Source organism: Myotis brandtii, unplaced genomic scaffold (genome assembly GCF_000412655.1).
Source record: "Myotis brandtii unplaced genomic scaffold, ASM41265v1 scaffold384, whole genome shotgun sequence".
Lineage (NCBI taxonomy): Eukaryota > Metazoa > Chordata > Mammalia > Chiroptera > Vespertilionidae > Myotis > Myotis brandtii.
The window spans coordinates 1,653,308-1,676,063 of NW_005364745.1; the positions used below are offsets into that span (position 1 = coordinate 1,653,308).

The 22,756-nt window shown below is 43.1% G+C and overlaps 1 protein-coding gene across 1 annotated transcript in view; it reads right to left on the minus strand.

Moving 5' to 3' along the window:
• The window catches only part of WDR70 (WD repeat domain 70), a 190,613-nt gene that overhangs the window by 43,119 nt on the left and 124,738 nt on the right, over nt 1-22,756 (minus strand). Inside the window, exons 10-12 of the mRNA XM_005872616.2 lie at nt 10,312-10,411; nt 7,211-7,295; nt 4,269-4,407 (exon numbers count right to left, since the gene is read on the minus strand). Coding sequence (XP_005872678.2) covers nt 4,269-4,407; nt 7,211-7,295; nt 10,312-10,411 — 324 coding nt within the window. The remainder of the gene's footprint in view (nt 1-4,268; nt 4,408-7,210; nt 7,296-10,311; nt 10,412-22,756) is intronic.

A 22,756-nucleotide genomic window follows, 5' to 3' on the forward strand; every position in this document is an offset into this window, starting at 1 on the left:
AGGAGGGGAGTTATGGGGGGGAAAAAGAGGAACAAATGTAATAATCTGAACAATAAAGATTTAATTTAAAAAAATAAAGCATTCCCTAAAAGAACAGTAATTTTGAAAAGGTTGAAAATTTTCCATGTTTCTTCTTAATAATTTTTTAAATTGATGTATCTTCTTCAAATTATATTTTGTTTGTTTGTTTTTTAATATGTTTTTATTGATTTCAGAGAGGAAGGGAGAGGAAGAGAGAGATAGAAACATCTGTGATGAGAGGCAATCATTGATTGGCTGCCTCCTACATGCTGAACTGAGCCCGCAACCCAGGCATGTGCCCTTAACCAGAATTGAACCTGGGAGCCTTTGGTCCGCAGGCTGACGCTCTATCCACTGAGCCAAACCGGCAAGGGTCAAATTATATTTTTTCCATTCTTTCACTCCTATACTTTTATCACAGAACATCTATAATAATAAAAGCATAATATGCTAATTAGACCAGATGTCCTTCCAGACGACCTTCTGGACAAAGCCGGGGCTGTGAGAGAAGCCGAGGTCCCGGGTGCCAGAGGGAAGCTGGTGCCAGCAGCCGAGGGAAGGAAGGCCTACTCTTGCACAAATTTCATGCATCAGGCCTCTAGTAAGGTAATAAAAGCCTTTTACACAATATAAAAAGTCTGTCCCATCTTCCACAAAAACGACAGTAAGGGTGTAAATTCAAGATTCAAGTTATATTCTGGAATTCATCATAGATAGAGGCTAATCACACCACGTAAATCATATGTGAAGAATATGCACGTGTTTCCTTTAACTTAAGGAAACACAATGAAAACATCTAAAAGGAATTACAACAGAATTATAAAATGTGTATAAATAGCATACAGTAAAAAAAAATAAATGTTAAACATTTGCCATCTCTTACTGAAGAGAGTTGAGAATCTCAACATCGAACAGAGGGAAAAAAATTTCAGGGCATATGACAATACAGATAGCAAAATTATAACCAGTTTTTTTTCTAAGTTTGTTTCAAAAATAAATATGGGAAGTATAATTGTTATATTTTTAAAAGCTGTTTATTGTGAAGATTGTAGGACAGTTATTAGTTATTAGGAAACTAATTATGTAGATTCTAATATCCCTGACTGAAAACCATGTTTGCCTCCATATACTTGTTGAGCTTAGCATTCTAGAACATAACTATCTTGGAGTTTATTTTGTTTTAGAAGAGGGTGCACAAATAATACAATCAATCACACTTTATTGCAGTAAATGGATACATCTAGGACAGACCTAAGGCCACCACTGCCTGTGCCTAGCCATCAAGCACACCACTAAAGTGTCCACCCCTTATCCACCACAAAGAATGCATTTGTTTATTTTCTCTCATTCTAAGAAGACTTAAAACTTGAGAAAACAGATCAAAGAGGCCGTTTAAAGTCTCTTTAACATACCATTCTACTATATAAACAGAAAACAATGTTGTCTGATGTTAACAACAATAAAAAGACAAACAAATCCTAAATCAATGATTTAAAAGGCCCCTGAAAGGTATGTGGTTTGTCCCTGTTTGAAGTTCTCTCTCATCCATCTATCAAGATGGATCTCCAAATCTGCCAGTGGCTTTTCTAATTCAGTAGATGGTCTAGTTCAGGGGTCCTCAAACTTTTTAAACAAGGGGCCAGTTCACTGTCCCTCAGACCGTTGGAGGGCCGGACTATAGTCTAAAAAAAAACTATGAACAAATTCCTATGCACACTGCACATATCTTATTTTGAAGTAAAAAAACAAAACGGGAACAAATACAATATTTGTACTTGCATGTGGCCTGCGGGCCGAAGTTTGAGGACCCCTGGAGTTGCTTCTGACCCGGCTCCTTTGTTTGCTCCTCTTCACCTGCTCATCCCTTAAATGCTCTGGCTTCCTAGGGCTCACTTTCTCTCTCCTTTGTGCCCTTTCCTTAATCTAACTCATCAGCAAACAATATTTTTTGAAAATATATTTTTATTGATTTCAGAGAGGAAGGGAGAAGGAGAGAGGGATAGAAATATCAATGCACGCCTCACACTGGGGATCGAGCCTGCAACCCGGGCATGTGCCCTGACCGGGAATCAAATTGTGACCTCCTGGTTCATAGGTCGACACTCAACCACTGAGCCACACCAGCCAGGCAGCAACCAACATTTTAACTATGAATTATAAATGCTTCTCCCAAAACTGTCTTCTTTCTCTTAAGCACCAAACTCATCCACCCATCCACCCAGACATCCTACAGGTACTTCAGCTTCAACATACCCACAACAGAACTCACTGTCTTTCTTCAAAAACCTGCTTCCTTTCTTTTCTTTTCTTTTTTTAATTTCTCAGAACACTGATCGAGTCTCCCAAGTTATAAACTTCAGCATTCATATATAAATTAACATCGAATATTATAAATCTAACCTTCACACTTCAGTAAAAATTAACTGTTTTAAAACCCTAGAACTGTTTTAAAACCTAGTGCCATTCCTTAGCTTTAAAAAAAGAAAAAAGCCAAACACAATGTCACCTTCTTGTTATGGTGTCTAAGGTCAGTTTGCTGTTCCATCTCTTGATACTTCTCTCCTGCCTCACTCTCCAAGGACACCTGTGCTCCACAATATATATTACTCACCTCCACTCCAAAATATAGTCATCCTTCCAGGGGTGGAGGGGGATTGGTTCCAGGACCCCTGCCCCCCACCAATATCCGCAGATGCTCAAGTCCCTTTCATAAAATGGCATGGTATTTGCACACCCTCCCCTATACGTTAAACCATCTCTAGATTACTTGTAAAACCCAATACAATGTAAATGCCATGTAAATAGTTGTTATACTGAAATGTTTGGGGATCAACTTTCTGCAATTGTTTAGAATATTTTCAACCCAAGCTTGGTTGATCCACAGTTCCAAAACCCATGGATACCGAGGGCCGACTTTATATCATTCACTGTATATCAGACACTCTTCTAAACACTGAGGATGTCACAGTGAACAAAACTGACAAAATTTGTGCCCTCCTGGGCTTATATATCCTGGTGGCAGGAGACAGACAAAAGCAAAGAAATATACAAAGGATGAGGTGGTGGTAAGCGCTATGGAAAAAAAGATCTATCTAGAAAAGCAACTCGGAGCTACACAGCAGACAGCATGTTCTGTGTACTACAGAAACCCAGCACGCCTTTAAATGTGTGATCATACTCCTGCACCCCTCAATTTATTACATTTCCACTTAACTTACAATTTAAAAACACAATACCATGAATAGACTGAAATGCACAATCATTGAGAGGCATAACAGAATAGCTCAATTATAATAATTTTATTTCTTGAGATTAAAGTTGATAGAATCAAGAGTGTTTTTCTTTAATTCTACTGTTTTAGTTGGCTCTTGGATGCACCCAAAAAAAGTATTATTAGTGCTGGCACACTTCAAATGATGTCATGAGATTAGATCTATAAAACTTAAGTACTCATCTAGAATCGGTCTCATTGTTATTTCTATATTGTCTAACTGTACCATGGTTGCAAATGTAGGCCTACAATTAAGACTCCAAAGTAATGCTAGAATATTAGAGACAGAAGCTTTTTACTGGTGATTTTAAAACAGTTGTTCAATTGTCTGAATCATTTAAGTGCTTAATATGTCTCAAATGTTTACAAAGAGCTAAAACAACTGGAGAAACCTACATAAGAGCACTGTTTAAGATATAAAATATTTCTAAAGAATCTGAGAATCTTCACTATTATTATATTACTAGAGGCCTGATGCACGAAACTCGTGCAAGAGTAGGCCTGCCTTCCCTCGGCTGCCAGCACCGGCTTCCCTCCAGCACCCAGGACCCGGGCTTCCCTCCAGCAGCCAGCAGGCGGGCTTCCCTTGCAGCCCAGGCTTTGTCCAGAAGGTCATCCAGAAGGATGTCCGGAAGGACACCTGGTCTAATTAGCATATTATGCTTTTATTATTATAGATTATATCATGTTCACTCTCAGGACATGAATGAATGAATGCTGGGATTATAGTGCTCATATTAATCTGTAAAGAAAACTAAAGCGGGTTTTTTTTGAGTTGTATAAGTTAAATCTGAAATGTCTTAAACTTCCAAATAACTAAACAGAAATTAAGTTCATTGTGATGAAGAAAAAAGTAGCTACTATTGCACTGTAAGGGGCCAGGGCTTATGTTCTATTTAAAAAAACAAAACAAAAGACAGCTAACAGGCAAATTTCACTTCATTCTCGAGGCTGGGAAAGAGAAAAAGCTACATACCGCATCCGTGATGTCTATTTCATACACTCTCTGGAAAGTCCTGCGCTCAAAGAAAACGAGTTTGCCGCTGCCACAGCCCCTTTGAACAGATGTGCCGGTTACTATGAGTTTATCATCTGGACTGAAACAGCAGTCAGTCCTACAGACAAAAAGAGTGTGTAAGTATAAGCTTATGACTCCACAATAGTGCAGCAATATTGTGTGAATTAAATAAAATATAAGCAAGGTCACTGTAACAAGAGGTGACTCTTAAATAGGACTTCCAACAAGTCAAGCACTTAAATTAATTCACTTAATCTTCACAAGAATCCTATGAGGTAGCTATTATTATCCCCATTTTACTAATGAGGAAACTGAGGCAGGAGGAGATTAAATAAACCTTGTCCAAGATCACAAAAGTAAGTGGTGCCGTTGGGATTCAAACTTAGGCTGTCTGATTCCAGAATCTGTGCTTTGAACCAGAGTTTTGGAAAAACTCTATGTAGACATCGACAGTATCTGTATGCAAACAGACATAGTATGACTAATGTCTAAGCAGTGATTACTTTGACCAGTTTTAGAGTATTTTTCACCACCACCACTGCTCCAATACTTTGAGTTTTGCCCAGTCGAGTACCATAAAATGAGGAGCAGGCTGCACAGCTGGAACCTAATTGGTGACTATGATTCAACTAGATGCCCGGTGCACGACATTCATGCACTGGGGGAGGGGGATCCCCCTTCAGCCCAGCCTACGCCCTTTAGCAGTCCGGGAGCACTCGAGGGATGTCCGACTGACGGGTTAGGCCCATGGTCGGCAAACTGCGGCTCACAAGCCACATGCGGCTCTTTGGCCCCTTGAGTGTGGCTCTTCCACAAAATACCACGTGCGGGTGCGCACGTACAGTGCGACTGAAACTTAGTGGCCCATGCACAGAAGTCAGTATTTTGTGGAAGAGCCACACTCAAGGGGCCAAAGAGACGCCTGTGGCTCCTGAGTCGCAGTTTGCCAAGCCACAGTTTGCAGACCACTGGGTTAGGCCCATCAGTCGGACATCCTTAGCTCTGCCATGGAGACGGGAGAGGCTCCCACCACCCCCACTGCACTCACCACTCATCAGCCCAGCTTGTGGCTGAGCAGCACACCCACTGTGGGAGCGCACTGACCACCAGGGGGCAGCTCCTGAGTTGAGAGTCTGCCCCCTGGTGGTCAGTGCACATCGTAGCGGCCAGTCGTTCCGCCATTCGGTCGATTTGCATATTACCCTTTTATTATATACGACTAGAGGCCCGGTGCACGAAATTCGTGCACTGGGGGGTGGGGTTCCCTCAGCCCAGCCTGCCCCTCAGTCCGGGAGCCCTCAGTGGATGCCCTACTGATGGCTACAGTCTGGCAGCAGAGGCTCAGAGCAGGCATCCCGTGTGTGTGTGTGTGTGTGTGTGTGTGTGTGTGTGTGTGTGTCTGCTGGGGGCCTGCCCCCAGCCACACCATGGAGGCTTGGAGCAGGCACCCCTCTCTGTTGATCTCTCAGGCTCCTGGCCTGCACTGCGTGTTGTACTCTCCCTTGAGCTGTGGCCAGGGTGGGGCTGCCCTTGCCTGCTGTGGGATCGTCATGGCTTCTCCGATCACCGATCAAAGGCGGCCCGGTTCTGCCTCCCAGCTCTTGCCTGCCGCCTCGGTTTCCAATCACTGTCCTTCCCCTTTCGCCTCCCATCATTGTGCCTACATATGCAAATTAGCCGCCATCTTTGTTGGCGGTTAACCGCCATCTTTGTTGGCAGTTAATTTGCATATCGCCCTGATTAGCCAATGGGAAGCATAGTGAAGGTACGGTCAATTACCCTTTTTGTCTTTTATTAGATTAGACAGGTCTTGTTATTAGAGGTCTGGCCACTGATTGGGAATAGTGTAAGTCATAATCCAAACAAGTTATGTAGTTAGCATTACTTGTAGCAGGCGTAATAGCTCCAAAAAACCTCATCAACTATTAATCCATGTTTGTCCATCTGTTTGTCTTAACAGATAAATGCCGTGGGCAACAGACCACGTTAGAGTTAGTACTGTTGTCACACAGCATCCTGCACCTGATGCTCCCCTTACCTCCATGTCTCTATGCTGGTCATTATTTAATACAGAGGTGAAATTTTATTTCTACCAAAATCGGAAATTTTGTTAAGGCACCAACTGTAGGGCATGGAGGTCAAATTCCACCTCAGCTGCCTAAGAAAAATATCTTAAATGCCTCACTTGTCAACTTAGTAAGGTAGAGATAACAGTTTTCAGCTACCCACAGCAAGATGGTCTGAACAAATCCAGGTAAATGATGATAAGAAATTGGGCCTGACCAGTGTGGCTCAGTGGTTGAGCATCAACCTATGAACCTGGAAGTCACGGTTTGATTCCCGGCCAGGGCACATGCTTAGGTTGCAGGCTCTGATCCCCAGTGGAGGGTGTGCAGGAAGCAGCCAATCAATGATTCTCTCTCATCATTGATGTTTCTATCTCTCCCTCCCTCTCCCTTCCTCTCTGAAATCAATAAAAATATATGTAAAAAAGGGAAATGGTATATAATAATGCTTACTAACTATAAAAACTCGCTTTGATGATAAAAAGTTTAAATTGTTAGAAGACAACAAAAATGTAGGCCTACCCTGTCATTTATACAATATTAAGAGTACAATTCAATCCCTTAAAGTATTTTTACTACCCAAAGACCTATGCATGCATCCAATATATATACACAAACATTTGAACAAACGTCATCACAACCTCAAAGTTTTACAGTCTGAAGAATGTGCAAAATGAAAAGGAAAAATAAGATGCATTTTTCAAAACACCATCTCAGTCACTCTTCAAATCCCTTTTCTAGAAGATCTAAAAGACATATATAAATTAACACAGAGGTGAATAATTTCTTTTCTATTCTCTTATGCTTATCAAATATTAAGAATATGCTACTTACATTGGAAACATGGTGGGAAGACCCGAGGCTGAAAAAAGTGGCTTATTAAACTGTCGGATGTCCCATAATTTTAATGTATCATCACCTGATAGAGGAATAATAAGAAGAAAAAAGGGCAGAGTGAATTGTACAAAAAAGAACTCGTTCCCAGCTTAGAGTTTGTAAACTTAGTGCACAGCCATCGGAAGGGAGAGAAAGGGAGGAAGGGAGGAAGGAGAGGCCCATGGGCATGTTTTCCTTTTTTAACTGTTTGGGGAGCTTGAAAGTGGTAGTTGCGAGAACAGTAGAAGATATATGATAATGCATTGGCCGTCTAGAAACTCCTTTCCAGATGGCTGCAGCATCTGTAGGTAGAAGAAACTCTGGAGAATCCACTCTAAGGAGTGATTTTAGAGCAGATGGTAGTTCCCTGTGGTAGACTTGAGCACAACCTGACTTCTTAAGAGGATATCAGTTTAACAACCATCAGGACTGAAAATAGCTCAACTCACATCAGAGTCTTTATCCATCGAGTGTGTATGTGAAGCTATCCATGAACATTAATGAAGGGAGAGCCATGGGCCTACCTCCTCTCCAGCCCAACTGGACCTGTGGCTATCATTCTTCTTTGCTGGGGAGTACAACTACTCCAAGGTATATAAAGTATCATGAATATTCTTTTTAAGAGTCGTTTTTTTATATTTCTATAGGGCTACTAACTAATTCCTGACCATAACGAAAGCCAAAACCCATATAAGTAACGTCTTTGCTGTTCTTTCTCCCCAGTGTCCACAGCTGAGACCTGCCTCAACCCCTCGGGTCCAATCCGGAATCAGGATCAGGTGCAAGCGAGGTGAGTGGAGAGTTCAATAAAAATCCCCACTCTCCACAGCGACAGTTCCTCTGAGACCCAACTTAGGCAGGTGTGCTAATCCTCAACAGGCTGGACTGGGACCTGCTTGCATAGGAAGAACTTTGCAAGACTCACCTTTTTGCTTCAGTCTTTAAAAAAGGTTACATATTCTTCCTCATAATTTTTAATCAGTAAGAAAACATCTATTAAACAGTTTAGCTAACCTGGCAGCTAGTAGGAGCACCATACAACACCCTGGGGACTATGGTGAATAGACTTCCATCTGCCATATTATAGACGCCCAGGAAGGGAAATGATGGAATACAACACACACGCTGTGTCGACAACTGCTCGTTACCCAATAGTTACTACAGGATGGAAGGGGGTGGTAAGAATTATCACCAAAATGACTGACTGAAATGGAATCCATCCTACACTTCTAAGGGAGTGATTATCAACTGGGTGGAGGCTGGCCTATTTGACAAGAAAGTGAATTGTGCAATAAAGAATTTTCAAACTATGCTCCCTTCTAATTTATTCCCTCTTTCCTCCCCACTCTGCCTTGGAGATTTGGGTATACCACTCTAAAAAGGCAAGAGTGAATGTGAGGATTTCTAAGTAGAGCATTTATCATTTAAAATATCTTCCCAAGGATTCAGAAACCCTCTTGGGATAAGAACCACTGTTTACAAGTAAAGAGTATATACAGTCTTACTTAAGAGTTATCTTAGGAATAGATACAGAGGCAGAGCTGCCTCAAACTGATTGTCAAACTGCAATGGGAAGGCCAGAGAGGGTTGGGGGGCAGAAGGGAGGGGAGTAAGAGATCAACCGAAGGACTTGTATGCATGCATATAAGCATAACTAATGGACATAAGACACTGGGGGGTAAGGGAGGGCAGGGGATTGTCAAGGGGGGGGGAAGGACACATATGTAATACCCTTTGTAATACTTAAAAAAATACTTATTATAATATTTTTTTTAAAAGAATAAAAAAATAAGTGAGAAGAAAAAAAAAAAGAGTTATCTTAGGACTCAAGTAGCAGTTTAGAATAGATGGACCAAAATACATATTTTATACAGACCCACCTTTGCCATGTATACCATAAATAGGAAATACAGGCACATGTATTTTTTTTACTTAGTTTAGTTATGTGAGTGATGTAATGGATAAAGCTTCTTTGAAGAAAAGGGACTGAATGGAATTCCTGGGGGTAAAAGGACCTGGCCTGGTTAAACTGGGGAGAGAGCTGTGCAAGTCGCATCTCCTCTTCACGTCCACCGCCCCCTAACCCAGGCTGTAAACTCTCTCAGGGAAGGAGCCCTGTGCATGATGTTCACAGTGTATACCCATCACCCAGCATAATGCTAGCTCAGAGCAGTCGTTCAATATATAGTAGCTGAGTGAGTGAGTGAATGACTGCGTGTAGTGCTGCCAGATTAATCTGGCCCACAGAATAAAGACTAACTCCTCGACGTCATATTTTGGGGCATCTGTAGCATGGCTCCAACCTATTGACCCTGCTGTTTCTTTTCTCTCCCCACAAATGGGCCTACGTCCCCAGTCATGTCCTATACTTCCCCACAATGCTTTGCTCATAAGCTGCCCTCACTATTCTCTTATTTCTGTCTATCAACGCACAGCTTATCCTTGTGAGAAAGATGTAGCAAAAAATTAGAAACAACCTCTATTCAACCATATGAGTGTAGGTGAATACAATATGACCACGAAGAATTATGTAACTATTAAAAAATAACATCCAGGTATCCAACCTTTGTGTGTGTTTTTTTTAATTGAATTGAGTAGGCTTCTTTGAAGAAAAGGGAATCTGAATGGAATTCCTGGGAGTAAAAGGACCTGTGCTGGTTAAACGGGGGGTGGTGGGGGGGGGAGATTAATGGTCAGCAATAAAGATCTTGAAATACCAGACCCAGAATTATAAAATGGTATAAAAATATAGAACTCCATCTACAAAATTCCATAAGGCAGAGGCAAAGTCATCCTTGGAGGCTTCACTCATAAGGAATTTGAAGCTAAAATAAAAACTTAGGCACAAAAGTACATATTTTCTAAATTTTACTTGATACCTTTATATAAAATAATATTGCCAGGATGAACATGCATTTTAATGAAAACAATCAAACTGGCAAAGGTGCATTAGCCAAAACTAGCTTTACTAAGTGCCAGAATATTAGTGCAAATTTGTTGGAGTTAAATATGATCATTTTATATATAGAAACACATCAAAAAGAAATTTTTTAACCTACCTCCACGAGAGGCAAGGACAGTACCATCATAGGAAAAAGCCACGCAAGAAGTGTCTGTACCCGGGTCATGAGCCTGTTTGTAGTGGAATTTAGGATGAACCTGTTAGAGAAGAAAGCAAAGTGTTAACATCTCATCTGAATTCAGATGAGAATATTTTTGTGGCAAGAATATTTCACTTTAGCCCTGACAGGTTTGCTCAGTGGTTAGGGTGTTGGCCCAGGGACTGAAAGATCTTAGGTTCAATTCCTGTTCAAGGGCACGTACCTTGGTTACAGGCTTGATCTCTTGCCCCGGTAGGGATGCAAACAGGAGGCAACCAATCTCTCTCACATCAATGTTTCTCTCCTCTCCCCTCCCCTCTGCTCTCCCTAAAAATATCAATGGAAAAAATATCCTTGGGTGACGATTAAAAATACATATATTTCACTTTATCATCCAGAAAATGATATACATCCATCTGCATGTAAAATATTAATGTCACCTGATTATGGTTTTCTTTATTCTGGGGGAAAAAAATGTTTCAAAAAGCTTTTCAAAACATCCAATTGCTTTAATAAGAGGCAAAAAAAAAAGAGATATGGTACCCGGCTCATGTGGGTCAGTGGTTGAGTATCAACCCATGAGTATCAATGGTTTGATTCCTGGGTCAGGCCACATGCCTGGGTTGTGGGCTCAATCCCCAGAAGGGGGCGTGCAGGAGGCAGCCGATCCATGATTCTCTCTCATCATTGATGTTTCTATCTCTCCCTTTCCCTTCCTCTCTGAAATAAATAACAATATATTTTTTAAAAAGAGAGAGATAAGTCTCAGTAGAAGATATTTCCCAGACTGCCTTAGTAAGCTGAGAGCAACTAAAGAAAACCACAGCCCCTGGCTTTTCGTTTTATACTTACAAAGCATATTACATAGTTATTGGGACCATTTCTTACAGTTATCTGAAAGTAAATATAAATAAAAATCACACCTGAACATACTATTTATTACATCGAAATATCACTGTATGCCTAGTAGACAGATACTGCATGTGGCTGTGAGGCTTGAACCATCTTTAATGTGCCTGCAGGATGATGCTGTTGTCTGTGATGATGCGAACGATGATGACAGCTAACTAACCCTTTCACAATGGTTATTATATCCTAGCCACTGTATCCCTTTTTATCTTGCCTATTTAATTCTCACAACCACTCTACACCACAGGTTCTACCATTATCATTTCCATTTTACTAAAGCACAGAGACTTGAGTACCTAGTCCAAAGTCATACAACTAGTGAGCGGCACTACATTATGCTCCTCTACTAAAGTATGTTAGTAGTCCTTTTAATTTCAATGTCGCTTCTAACACAGACTTATAAAAGTAACTCTACTACACTAATCTTGCCACTCAATTATCATTCAGTAACCAGAACAGGATTTTTAGGCACTTAAAAGATATGGGAGGGACAATGACAAAGACAATGGTGTTGGCTGGTTACTGCTAAGTCACATGGATATCCCGCAGAGGGATAATGAGAAACGAGGGTCAGTAACAGTTAAAGACTAAGTGGGAGAAGCCAAGGGCCACTTCAGTTGCTTCCAAAGGACTGCAGTGGAAGAGCAGGCACAGCTGAGCAACAAACAAGAGAGCTCTGGTAGTGGATTTATAGAGCTCCGGAGACATTTGAACGCTCAGCAAGGCAGGTCTGGTATTCTGAGGTCAGGGCTCTCGCTGGGAAAACTGGAGACCCTGGAACATAAGGAGAGGATATTTGGACAGATGCCCATAACATGCTGGATCTGCAGACCCCCTGCAACACTCATGGCTTACAGAGGTGGCCCGCTCTTGCCTAGTAAGAGCACTTCCCAACGTATGAAGAAGTGGAAAATTGGGTCTCTCAATGGTTTGCCTCAAAACAAGAAAAGTTCTATTGGGACGGTATCCACAAAGTACCTAAAGATGGGGGAAATGTGTAGCTAGCGATGGACATTACTTTGAATAAAGCACTTTTGATGTTTCTCTTGAAATTATTGTGTTTTCTTTGATTACAAAATCCGCATTACCTGGTACACCTACTATAAAGGCGTATACATTGGGACTTGCCCTCTTGCTGCTTTTGGAACCCAGCCACCTTGTGAAACACACAAGCTAGCTTCCTAGATAACTAGTCGTGTGCCCAGTCATCCCTGTAGCACCAGCTGACATTCAGCCAACAGCCAGACATTGGGAGAGGCCATCCTAGACCATCCAGCCCCGTCTGAGCTGTTAGTTAACTGCAGATGCGATAGAGACCCCCGGAGAAATCAGCCAAGCCAGTTCAGACCAGAAGTACTGCCCACTGATGACAGAATCATAAAAAATAATAAATGTTTGGTGTTTTAAGCTACTAAGTTTTAGGGTAATTTATTATGCAGCAAAAGTTAACTAATGCAACATATATAAAGAATGTGGGCCTGGCTGCGGTGGCTCAGTGGTTGAGCATCGACTTATGAACCAGTAGGTCACAGTTCAATTCCCAGTCAGAGAATATGCCCAGGTTGCGGGCTTGATCCCTAATTGTGCAGGAGGCAGCCGATCAATGATTCTCTCTCATCCTTGATGTTTCCATCTCTCTCTCCCTCTCTCTCTCTCTCTGAAATCAATTTAAAAAAATTTTTTTAAATAAAGAATGTAAATAGTGCCTAACAGACAGTAAACATTGTGTTAGTGTTTGTCCCTATTATAAGTCGGATGATACTACAGGAGCACTAATAAATTTTTAAGAAGGTGGACTCTCTCTCCCTTAACTTGGCATTCTACCAAATAACAACTAACATCAACTAGCCCTGCCACCCTATAATTCAAATGTATTCAACTTTATCATGGCTTGTTCTTCATATAATCACTACACTCTTCTCTTGCCATTTTGTATCTGCCTGTAAGAGCAAAGCTTCTAGCAGCGTTCCTTCATCCTTGCTGTGGCTGCTCGGCACACACAGCGTCTCCAGGTAGTTGTAGTCTGTTTCCAACCAATTGCAGCCATTTCTTCTATATATTCTTTGACACCGAATAAGACAATGATTCCAGCAGACAATAATGAAGTGAGAGAAGAAAATGCTTGGAAACATGGAAGGGAGAATTGCGTTTCCGTTGATTTTCTTAATGTACTAAGATGAAAGCTCTTTCATCTCATTTCCCCACTTTCTGATCCTTCCTTTCAAGTAGGTCAGCCTCAGATTCTCTCTTTCCCAGGCACGTCATCTGAGTCTTGAGTGCAGTGTAATATGCTATGCATCACATACCATGGTGCTTTCAATAGGAACATACTTAATAAATATAGCAAATGAAACTCTGAACTTCTGAGCATGTTTCAAGGAAACAATATATTTCAGAGTAAGTTGACAGTTTTCCAACTTTTTTAAAAAAGATCATTATTGTTCCAGCCAAGATGTTTTCCCCTCTCCTCTTTTCTTCCTTCTCTCTTTCTCTCACCTCCTTCCTTCTCTCTCTTTTTTTAAAGAAATAATTTAAAGACAAAAGAAATGGTACCTGACAAAAGTTTCTGAAAATTCTACTCATCATCCCCCATAAACATGTGGTAATGAGATTTTTGGAATTCACATCTACAGTGTCAACCACATTTACTGAAGGTCTATTATACACACAACACTGAGATATATAAATAGAGAGGCAACATGGAATTGTCTTCAAATGATGTACAAGTTGGGAAAAGGGGAGAAACATATTAAAAACCTTCATTCTTTCATAAAACATTTACTGCATCAACTTTGAGCTGGGTTTAGAGGGCATCAAAATGACAAAAAAAAATTGGCCTCTGCCATAATGGGAAGTTCACAAGTCAGAGACAGGGACAAAGAGGGACAGACAGAGACAAAAAGAGAGACAGAGAGAACTAGGGAGAGTGAGCATTTATTTATGATCAGGGCTGAACTCGCCAGCAGGGTTCTCAACTCTTAGCCCAGGTTCACTCTGTAATGACTGATTTCAGAAAACAGCTATGACTTAGCATTTCTTTTTCAACTGTGTTGGCAAAGAGATAGCCCAGTCTTCATTCATAACTAGACAGTGTTGCAATCACATGCCTGTTTGGTCATCTCAGACCAGGTGACTGCAGTGTGTGACTACCTTGGGCTCTATCCGATGACGGCTAGACGCTGCAGCAGCAGGAGACAGCTCAGCCACTGGACATGTGAGCCACAGGCAGAACATGACGCCACTGCTCTGGAATCCCTGGCTCCCCATGTGCTTGCGACTTGGAATTCAAGGTGTTTACTTTAGTCTATAAAACAAACCCCTTACGGTGAAGGCACAAGGTAACTTCACATTAATCTTTCTTCTTATAAACCCTAGCTGAGAGCAGTGGATGTACCAGTTAGGCTTCAAAAGTTTAGATGTAAGAAATGTTAAAGCCCTACAGAAGACCCATGCTTTTGGAATTTCAAGAAGGCAGTAAATAAAACTTTGGATTCTGATACTCCTTTCTAATCTCTGGACATCATATAGAATCATTTAAAGACGGGGATATTATCTGATTAAACCATGTAATACCCATATTTACTGTTCTGATTTTAAAGAAAGTCTATTTTTTTACTGGGGAAAAGATGAGGTTATACAGAATCTCATATGCTCTCTGTAGGTTTCCAAATGAGGACATCACCTAAATCACCAAGAGGAATGACTTAAGAGACAGCCCCAACCAGGGCTTCCCAGAGGGTGTTTTGTGTAACATTGTCGTATCCAGGGGTAGGTGGCGGGTGGGGGTCGTTCTGCAGCCAAGGAAGTCTGGGAAACCAGAGTTTATTTGTACACCATGGCCTTGTCTCGAGATTCACAATGCACATTAGTGTATTAAAAGCCAGAGTCTTTTAAATAGTAGCCTCAGAATAAATCAACTTCTTTAACATTTCCAAAGCTTATTTGACTCTGGAACCTTTTCCCCCCAGATAGTACTTACTAACACAGATAGAACTAACATTTTCTGGACCTTAACTGGGGAAACACATATTCAGAATAAGGGTCAGTACACTTTCTCTGGAAATGGCCAAACAGTAAATATTTTAGGCGACTCTCTTCTGCCTTTGTGGCATGAAAGCAGCCACAGGCAATATAAAAACCAACAGATGAGGCTGTATTCCAATAAAACTTTATTCACAAAAAGAGTGGCAGGCTGGATTTGGCCCGCAGTTTGCTGACCTAGAGAGAACAAAAATCTGAGGAAGAAACACTCCATCTGTAAAGCCATCGTTACATAAACTATAATGATTTTAACTTGTGTCACTAATGGTGGTGGCGATAATACTGACAGTGACAACAGATACATTTATTGAACGTGCTGCTCCTTAGTGCAATGAAACATATGTCTTCTAATTTCATTCTTCAAACAAGCCTCCGGAGGCATGTAATTATTATGTCCTCCTATATAAGAAAAGCATAATATGCAAATCGACTGAACAGAAGAACAGCATAACAACCATCCGGACAACCATCAGGGACCATGCTATGACACCCACTGGTGCCAGGCCAGCCAAGGCGGGTGCGATGTGATTGATCGGGGGCCTGGCCATTGCCCCATGATCACCCCGCAGAGGGAGGCCCAGGCCACCAACCAGCAGGCTGCAGCGGGTGGACGGGGCCTCCCTCTGCAAGGGAAGCTCGGGTCCCAGGTGCCAGAGGGAAGCTGGTGCCGGCAGCTGGGGCAAGGAAGGCCTACTCTTGCACAAATTTCATGCATCGGGCCTCTAGTTTTACAAATAGAAAAACTGAGGCTTAGCAAGGTAATTTACCCAAAGACATATGACTAGTAAACCATCAGAGCAAAAATTCAAACCCTGATTCGAACTTCAGAAACTACTCTTCACTAAAACATCTCTATTTATTTATATGTATTTTATGTGTGTATTATATACATATTTATATGTATTTTACATGTGTTTAATGGGCATGCGTGCGCGCGCGCGCGCGCGCGCACACACACACACTGCCATGTTTCACCAGGCTTGTTTTGGATTTGTATAGATTATCATCTTGATGGCCCTCAATAAATTGTAAGTGCAAGGAGAGAGATGGATGATATGATATGACTTTTCTCCTTCAAACTACCTAACATTTTTTTACTCATTAGGGGTTTGGGGGGGGGGGTTGGGGAAAAAAGGCAGAAGCTAGCAGTATTTTATGCATACACGGACAGTAAATTTCACAAACCAGTCATTTTTCACCCCCCTCTAGTCCCAGTCAATGGAATCTGGTACATGATAACAGCCAACATTTATTGAGTGTATACTATGGACTAGATACTGTCCTAAGTGCAAGGTATGTATTAACCCCTTGAATCTTCCAGTGGCCTTATGAGGTAAGAATTATTATTACCCTCACTTTCCAGGGAGGGCATGGAGATGCAGAAAGGTAAGGTTAATTGCCCCAGATCATGTGGCCAGTGAGTGGCAGAGCCAGGATTTGAACTCAGGCAACCTGGCACCAGGACCTGCACTCTAACCTACTCACAGCTCTTCTGACTCCAGGCTCCCTCTGCTCTGACTCCCATTTGCACCTAAGCTGGACCTGAATAATGAAGCGTCCTTGCTCTTTCCTGCCTAGGCCTGTCCTCTCCCCCACCCGCTTTGGAGTCTGGAGATGAAAGGTGAAGAAGTGCAGCAAGAGTGAAGTGTGGGATAGTGGGTGAGATCTGGCAACAGATAAAACCATCGTCCTTGACTCAACCCAATTCCAGGCCACTAGCTAAACAGTCCACAAGCACAGGTTGATTAGCCTTTACCAAGATCACCAAGAGCCCCTGAATTAACTTAAAACTTGGTAAACAACACAAGTTACAACTGGCAACCAAGAAATCCCACAATGGTGTGGATCTCCTTGGCTGCTTTGCTTGGTGGCACCTTTTTTCTCCTGTCTTTCCTCTGAAGTCGGGGGTGACAGGGCTTAGGATCTTAGCCCGTCTCTACCACATAAGACACACACATAAGAACACAAGTGCAGCTTTCACTTCAGCTCTTCAATTGAAGAGGAACTTGAGAGCCACCGCACCAACACCGGAAGCACAGCGCCATGGAATGACCTGCCTAGACAGGAGGGAAAGCCCGGCGGGGCCCCCTTTGAAGTCCAGCTGCCTGAGATTCACTGGCAGCCGCCCTTCAAAGAGAGCCGATGCTTCCTTCCCTCAGCCTGGCCGCCAAGCTTCCCGGGCAGCTGGGAAGATTTAGCCACTCTGCCCAGCTGTCTGTGAACTCTGGCAGCCAGTTCAAGTGAGAGGTGGTGGAGAAGGGAGGGGAGGGTAAGGGAGGGGTGAGGAGGTGGCGAGCCCCATGGCGCCAGGGCAAAGAGGATGATGGGTTTCCTTGGAGCCAACCTGATCAATGTCAGTCAAAAAGCGAGCTTCCAAGGGGCGCATAATCCAACTCCACTACAAAGCAACTTCGGAGACCAGAGAGGTCTCAAATGCACTTTCCTCCCAAAGCTGAGGGAATCTCAAATGTACTCTTGTAAAGATGGCCCAGCTGCCGCTAAAAACAGTCTAATCTCTACACAGGGAAGTAGGGGACAAAGCTAAGGTCAAAACGAACAAGGCACAGCCCTTCACTAATTCTGATTTCCCAGCCATGTGAGTTTACGCTTCTTGGGGGCTTTGGGGGTTGTGTTGCCAAGTGTGTTGTGGCAACCCTTCTGTTCCTCTGGCAGCCAATAGCTGAAGCCACTGTCTGTGTCTGCGCCTGTGCAGCAGATGCTTGGAGAAGATGGGCTCATTGCACATAAACATCGCCCATGTGCTGTTGTGTTTATCCTCTGGAGCCCCGGCTTGGAGTGGAGAGTAGTGAGTGGTATCAGCTGCAGGTGCAAAAGGGATGAGACCAGTTCTGTTGGTGACAACAAACTTTCAAAAGAAGTCTAACTTAGACCAAGATCTTAAACTTGGGAAACTGGGAGACTATGAACACTACTGAGATATGAGAAAATGGAAACAAAGAGTTGAGGGTCATGAACAGAACAGTAAATCATCAGATATGCATCTTAGACAGAGCTGTCTGGTAGCTACATGGAGATGGGGGACAGGGAGATAAGAAGTCTGGGGGGAAGTGATCATAAGTTTCATGAAATCTTTCCTCTGGTTTTGTGCAATTTGATTAGGAAGAGATGTATGGATGAGCTTATGTAATGCACCATGACAATATGAGAAAGGCCTAAAATATTCAGCTAGACTATTACATTAAGTCACTAGCTACAAACACATCCTCTCCTGCTCTTTAGGTCTCCTTAAAACTATATGACACCGCAGTCAACCAGCATTAAGTACAATGACATACAATCCAAAGCTTATCTAACTCTAAACATATAATACTGAGCCCACAGAAGCACCACCATTTAATATTTGCTGAAATTAGTCCAACTGTTTATTCACTCATTCTACAAATATTTATGGAGTCCTTGCTATGTGCAAGGCACCATGCTAGGTATTACAAATGAGTAACAGACTAGTAAAATGGCTTCTTACTCTCAAAAAGATCTGTCTAGAAAGGAAGGCAGACATAAAAATATATATATTTGCAATGCACAGTATCCTATATAATAAAAGGGTAATATGCAAATTGACCCTAATGGCAGAACGACCACTCGACCAGTCACTATGAGGCGCACTGACCACCTCTTGGTCCCTTTCCCCCGCCGGCAGGCTCTGATCGCCTGATAGCAAACGGGGATCTGGGGGTGGGTGGTGGGGGATGCAGGCGGCACCAGGCCAAGGCCCCCGGCCCGCCAGTCACCCCACACACAGAGGGCGACCCATGGCGGGGGCAGGTCCAGCCAGCAGGCGGAAGGCCTACCTCTCGATTCCTCCCCCCAGCCAGCAGGCTCTGATCACCCAATGGCGAATGGCGAACCGGGGATGGGTGGTGGTGGAGGGCGAGGCCTGCTGCGGGCAGGAGGGGAAGATGGCCCTGATCTCAGGCCAAGCCTAGGGACCATACCTGTGCACGAATTTCGTGTGCTGGGCTTCTAGTCCTATCTAATAATAGACAAACAGGGTAATTGACCGTACCTTCGCTACGCCTCCCATTGGCTAATCAGCGTGATATGCAAATTAACTGCCAACAAAGATGGCAGTTAATTTGCATACGTAGGCTTCAAGCAGCAGAGCGAAGACTGAAGGTGAGCCGGAGCCGCGAAGACGGAGGACAGAAGGCGGCTCCGGCCAGGGCCGCAAAGATGGAGGACAGAAGGCGGCTCCGGCTGGGGCCGCGAAGACGGAGGAAGGAAGGCGGCTCCTGCCAGAGTGAAGGCCTGGGTCCTGGGTGCCGAAGGAAAACCGGTGCCGGCAGCCAGGAGAAGGGAAGGCCTATTGCACGAATCTCTTCGTGCAACAGGCCTCTAGTAATAAATAATGGCATTATCCACAAACTACCGGTACCTAGTAAACCCACAAAATAATGGTCAACTCTACCATGGTAGCATAATGGTGATATGTTGGGAGTGGAGGAAAGAGAAATCAGTAAAGCCTGGTGAGGATTCTTGACTGTGGTCTTTGAAGGTTAAGTAGGAGATTACTAGGGATACAAAGAAAAGTAACTCCAGGAGAGTCTCAGAATGGAAGACTCAGGATTGTGAAACAGCACTCTGCTTTGGGAACTATAGGTGATACTAAGAACAGACCAGTGGCAGGGAAGACTGAAGAGCTGGAAGTCAAGCTATCGGTGGCCTCACATGCCCTTCCCTGGAGTTTTGAATGTGTGCTCTATGGGCTATGTTGAGCCTCTGAAGGGTTTTAAGGAGAGAGGGGTAATCTGATCACATCTGTATGTCAACAGATCACTCTGCAGCACTGAGAAAGACAGCCTGGAAAAGGGAAGACCGTGGGCAGGGAGATGAGTTGAGAAACACCTGCAGTGGTCCAGGGGATCGAGTGAGGGCTTGAAGCTGAGTAATGGAAGAGGACGCCTGAGAATAGCTGAAGTTGCATCAGTGACTTGGGTATGGGCACTTTCAATGAGTCTGTGAAGTAGACATAGCAAATATGGTCTATTCTGGAAAGAAACAGAACAACAAAAGAAGGAAGAGTTGAAGAAGGCTTTTGTTAAATCAAATAAATAAAAAGCAGAAACTTGAGCATATTTTCTAGGGCCAATAGGGATGAAAAGGATAAAAATACAGGAAAGGGAACAACTGATAGAATTAGGCCTCAGAGGAAGCAGGAAGGACACGATGGAGCGATGGAGCGCACAGGTGGTGGGATTGCCTTTTAACTAGACGAGAAAGGCCTCCTCCTTGGAGACTGCAGGAAGGAGGCTGAGAGGCCAATGGACATGAACACAGACACGTTTGTACACACGAGGTGAAGAGTCCCACAGAAGTCAGCCCATTGCCCTTATTTTTCCATGTAAAGGAGGAGGGATGAGGGATTATAAGATGAACCTGGATAAGTTTGAAAATACCCGATGATATGAAATGACACAGATAACTGGACAGGAAAAAGGAAGCAATTACCAAAGACAAGAAGGGTGAGAAGAAAATGTATGTCATAAATCTGGAATGGTACCAACCTGCAAAATTGTAGGTTTTATCAAGTTGGACTTAGAGCTAGAGCAAGGAAGCAAGAGAGCCATACTACGAGGTATCAGAGCAGAAAACAAAAATTCAGCTCAAAATCTTGGAAATTGTACAGAAATCAGATGATTTTTTTTTTTTTTTGCCTTTTCTCCAAGGACTATACCCCAGAGTTAACTGTGCTTTTGCCCCAAAAGTCGAAGTTGAGGTCAGTGAAATGCAACTTTAACTTGACAGCTCAATTACAAAATAAGGCTTCTGTCCTTTTCAAATGTACACTTTATTAGAGAAAATGGTTTCACAACAACTATAAGTGATAGTATCAACATTTTGCTTATTCTGAACATAGCATTAACTAACTTCAAAAAAGCAGGTATTCCTGTTTCGCTCACTTAAGAAATCTATCTAAAGCAAACTTTATTGGCTGACTTCTAGATCCGTGACGTTATGCTATGCTCGTAGGTACAGTGCAAAAACACTATCCCTGCCTTCAAGAGGATTACACGCTAATGGATATTTTTAAGAGTTTTCCCCTTGGAAACCAGAGATAAGTAGCCAGTCAACTCCTTAACACTTTGCCCCTGTGAAAATCAAGTGCATTTTGTTGACTGATGTTCTGAAAGCCCTCAGGGAAGTTCTGTTGAAGGAAGGGTTGCAGTTTCAAGGCAGTATTTTTAAAAAGAGTGGGGGGATGAACAGTGACTAATGGACTTTGAGTCACCAATGGAGAGAGTTATAAAGGACAGTTTCTTTTCCTCCTCAAAACAGGGAGCAGAGCACGTGAGGGAGGGTATGGGCGGGAACAAAACACATGCATGGTGTTGCCCTTAAATCTGTCTGCTTTCCTCTCCATACCGACTGCTCCAGAGCTCATGAAGGCACACAGCTTCGGTTATCTACTATGCAAATGATCCCCAAATTTTTATTTCACTCGGCTACTCTAACTTTCTCTCTAGCAAAGTCTTGTATGTCTAATGATACTAGCCATTTCCAATTAGATATACTATCATCTCTTCCAATCAATATTCTTAAAATTAAACTCATATACTTTTACTCCCAATCCTAACTTACTTTACACATTTTTCAGTCACTAAGCATCATCTTTGATCCTTACCAAGTATCCCTCTCACACCCAATCCTCCTTTTAGTAACTAGTATAATGGCCTACACTTCCTGAGCTGCCAGTACATGCTGATCTATCCTATATAAGAAAAGGCTAATATGCAAATTGTCCCCTCAGGAGTTCGACCCCCCTGATGTGTCACAATGGTCAAACATCACATCGCTATGATGTGCGTTGACCATCAGGGGTGACACAGAATGAAGGAAGACCCCGGCCAGCAGCCGGCAGCCAGGGGGAGGAAGGCTCCAATCGGCTCTGATCGCCGGCCAGGCATAGGGACCCTACCTGTGCACCAGGCCTCTAGTCCTATATAATAAAGAGTTAATATGCTAATTAGACTGAACAGCAGAATGACCGTCCAGACGACCTTCCGACGAAGCTGGGGCTGCAAGAGCCGGCCAAGGCAATGAGGGCCTGTGAGGGCCGGCCGAGGCAGCCAGGGCTGTGAGGGCCACGCCCCTTGAACGAATTTCGTGCATCGGGCCTCTAGTGTGTGTGTGTGCGAAGCGGGGGCAAGAGCCGGCCAAGGCAATGAGGGCCTGTGAGGGCCGGCCGAGGCAGCCAGGGCTGTGAGGGCCACGCCCCTTGAACGACGATCGTGCATCGGGCCTCTAGTGTGTGTGTGTGTGTGTGTGTGTGTGTGTGTGTACACACACACACACACACACACACACACACATATATATCTACACTAATAAAAGAGAAACATGGTAATTAGCGTACGACCACTACCCTTCCCATTGGCTAATCAGCATATCCTTATGCAAATTAACTGTCAGCCAAGATGGCGGCCGGCAGCCA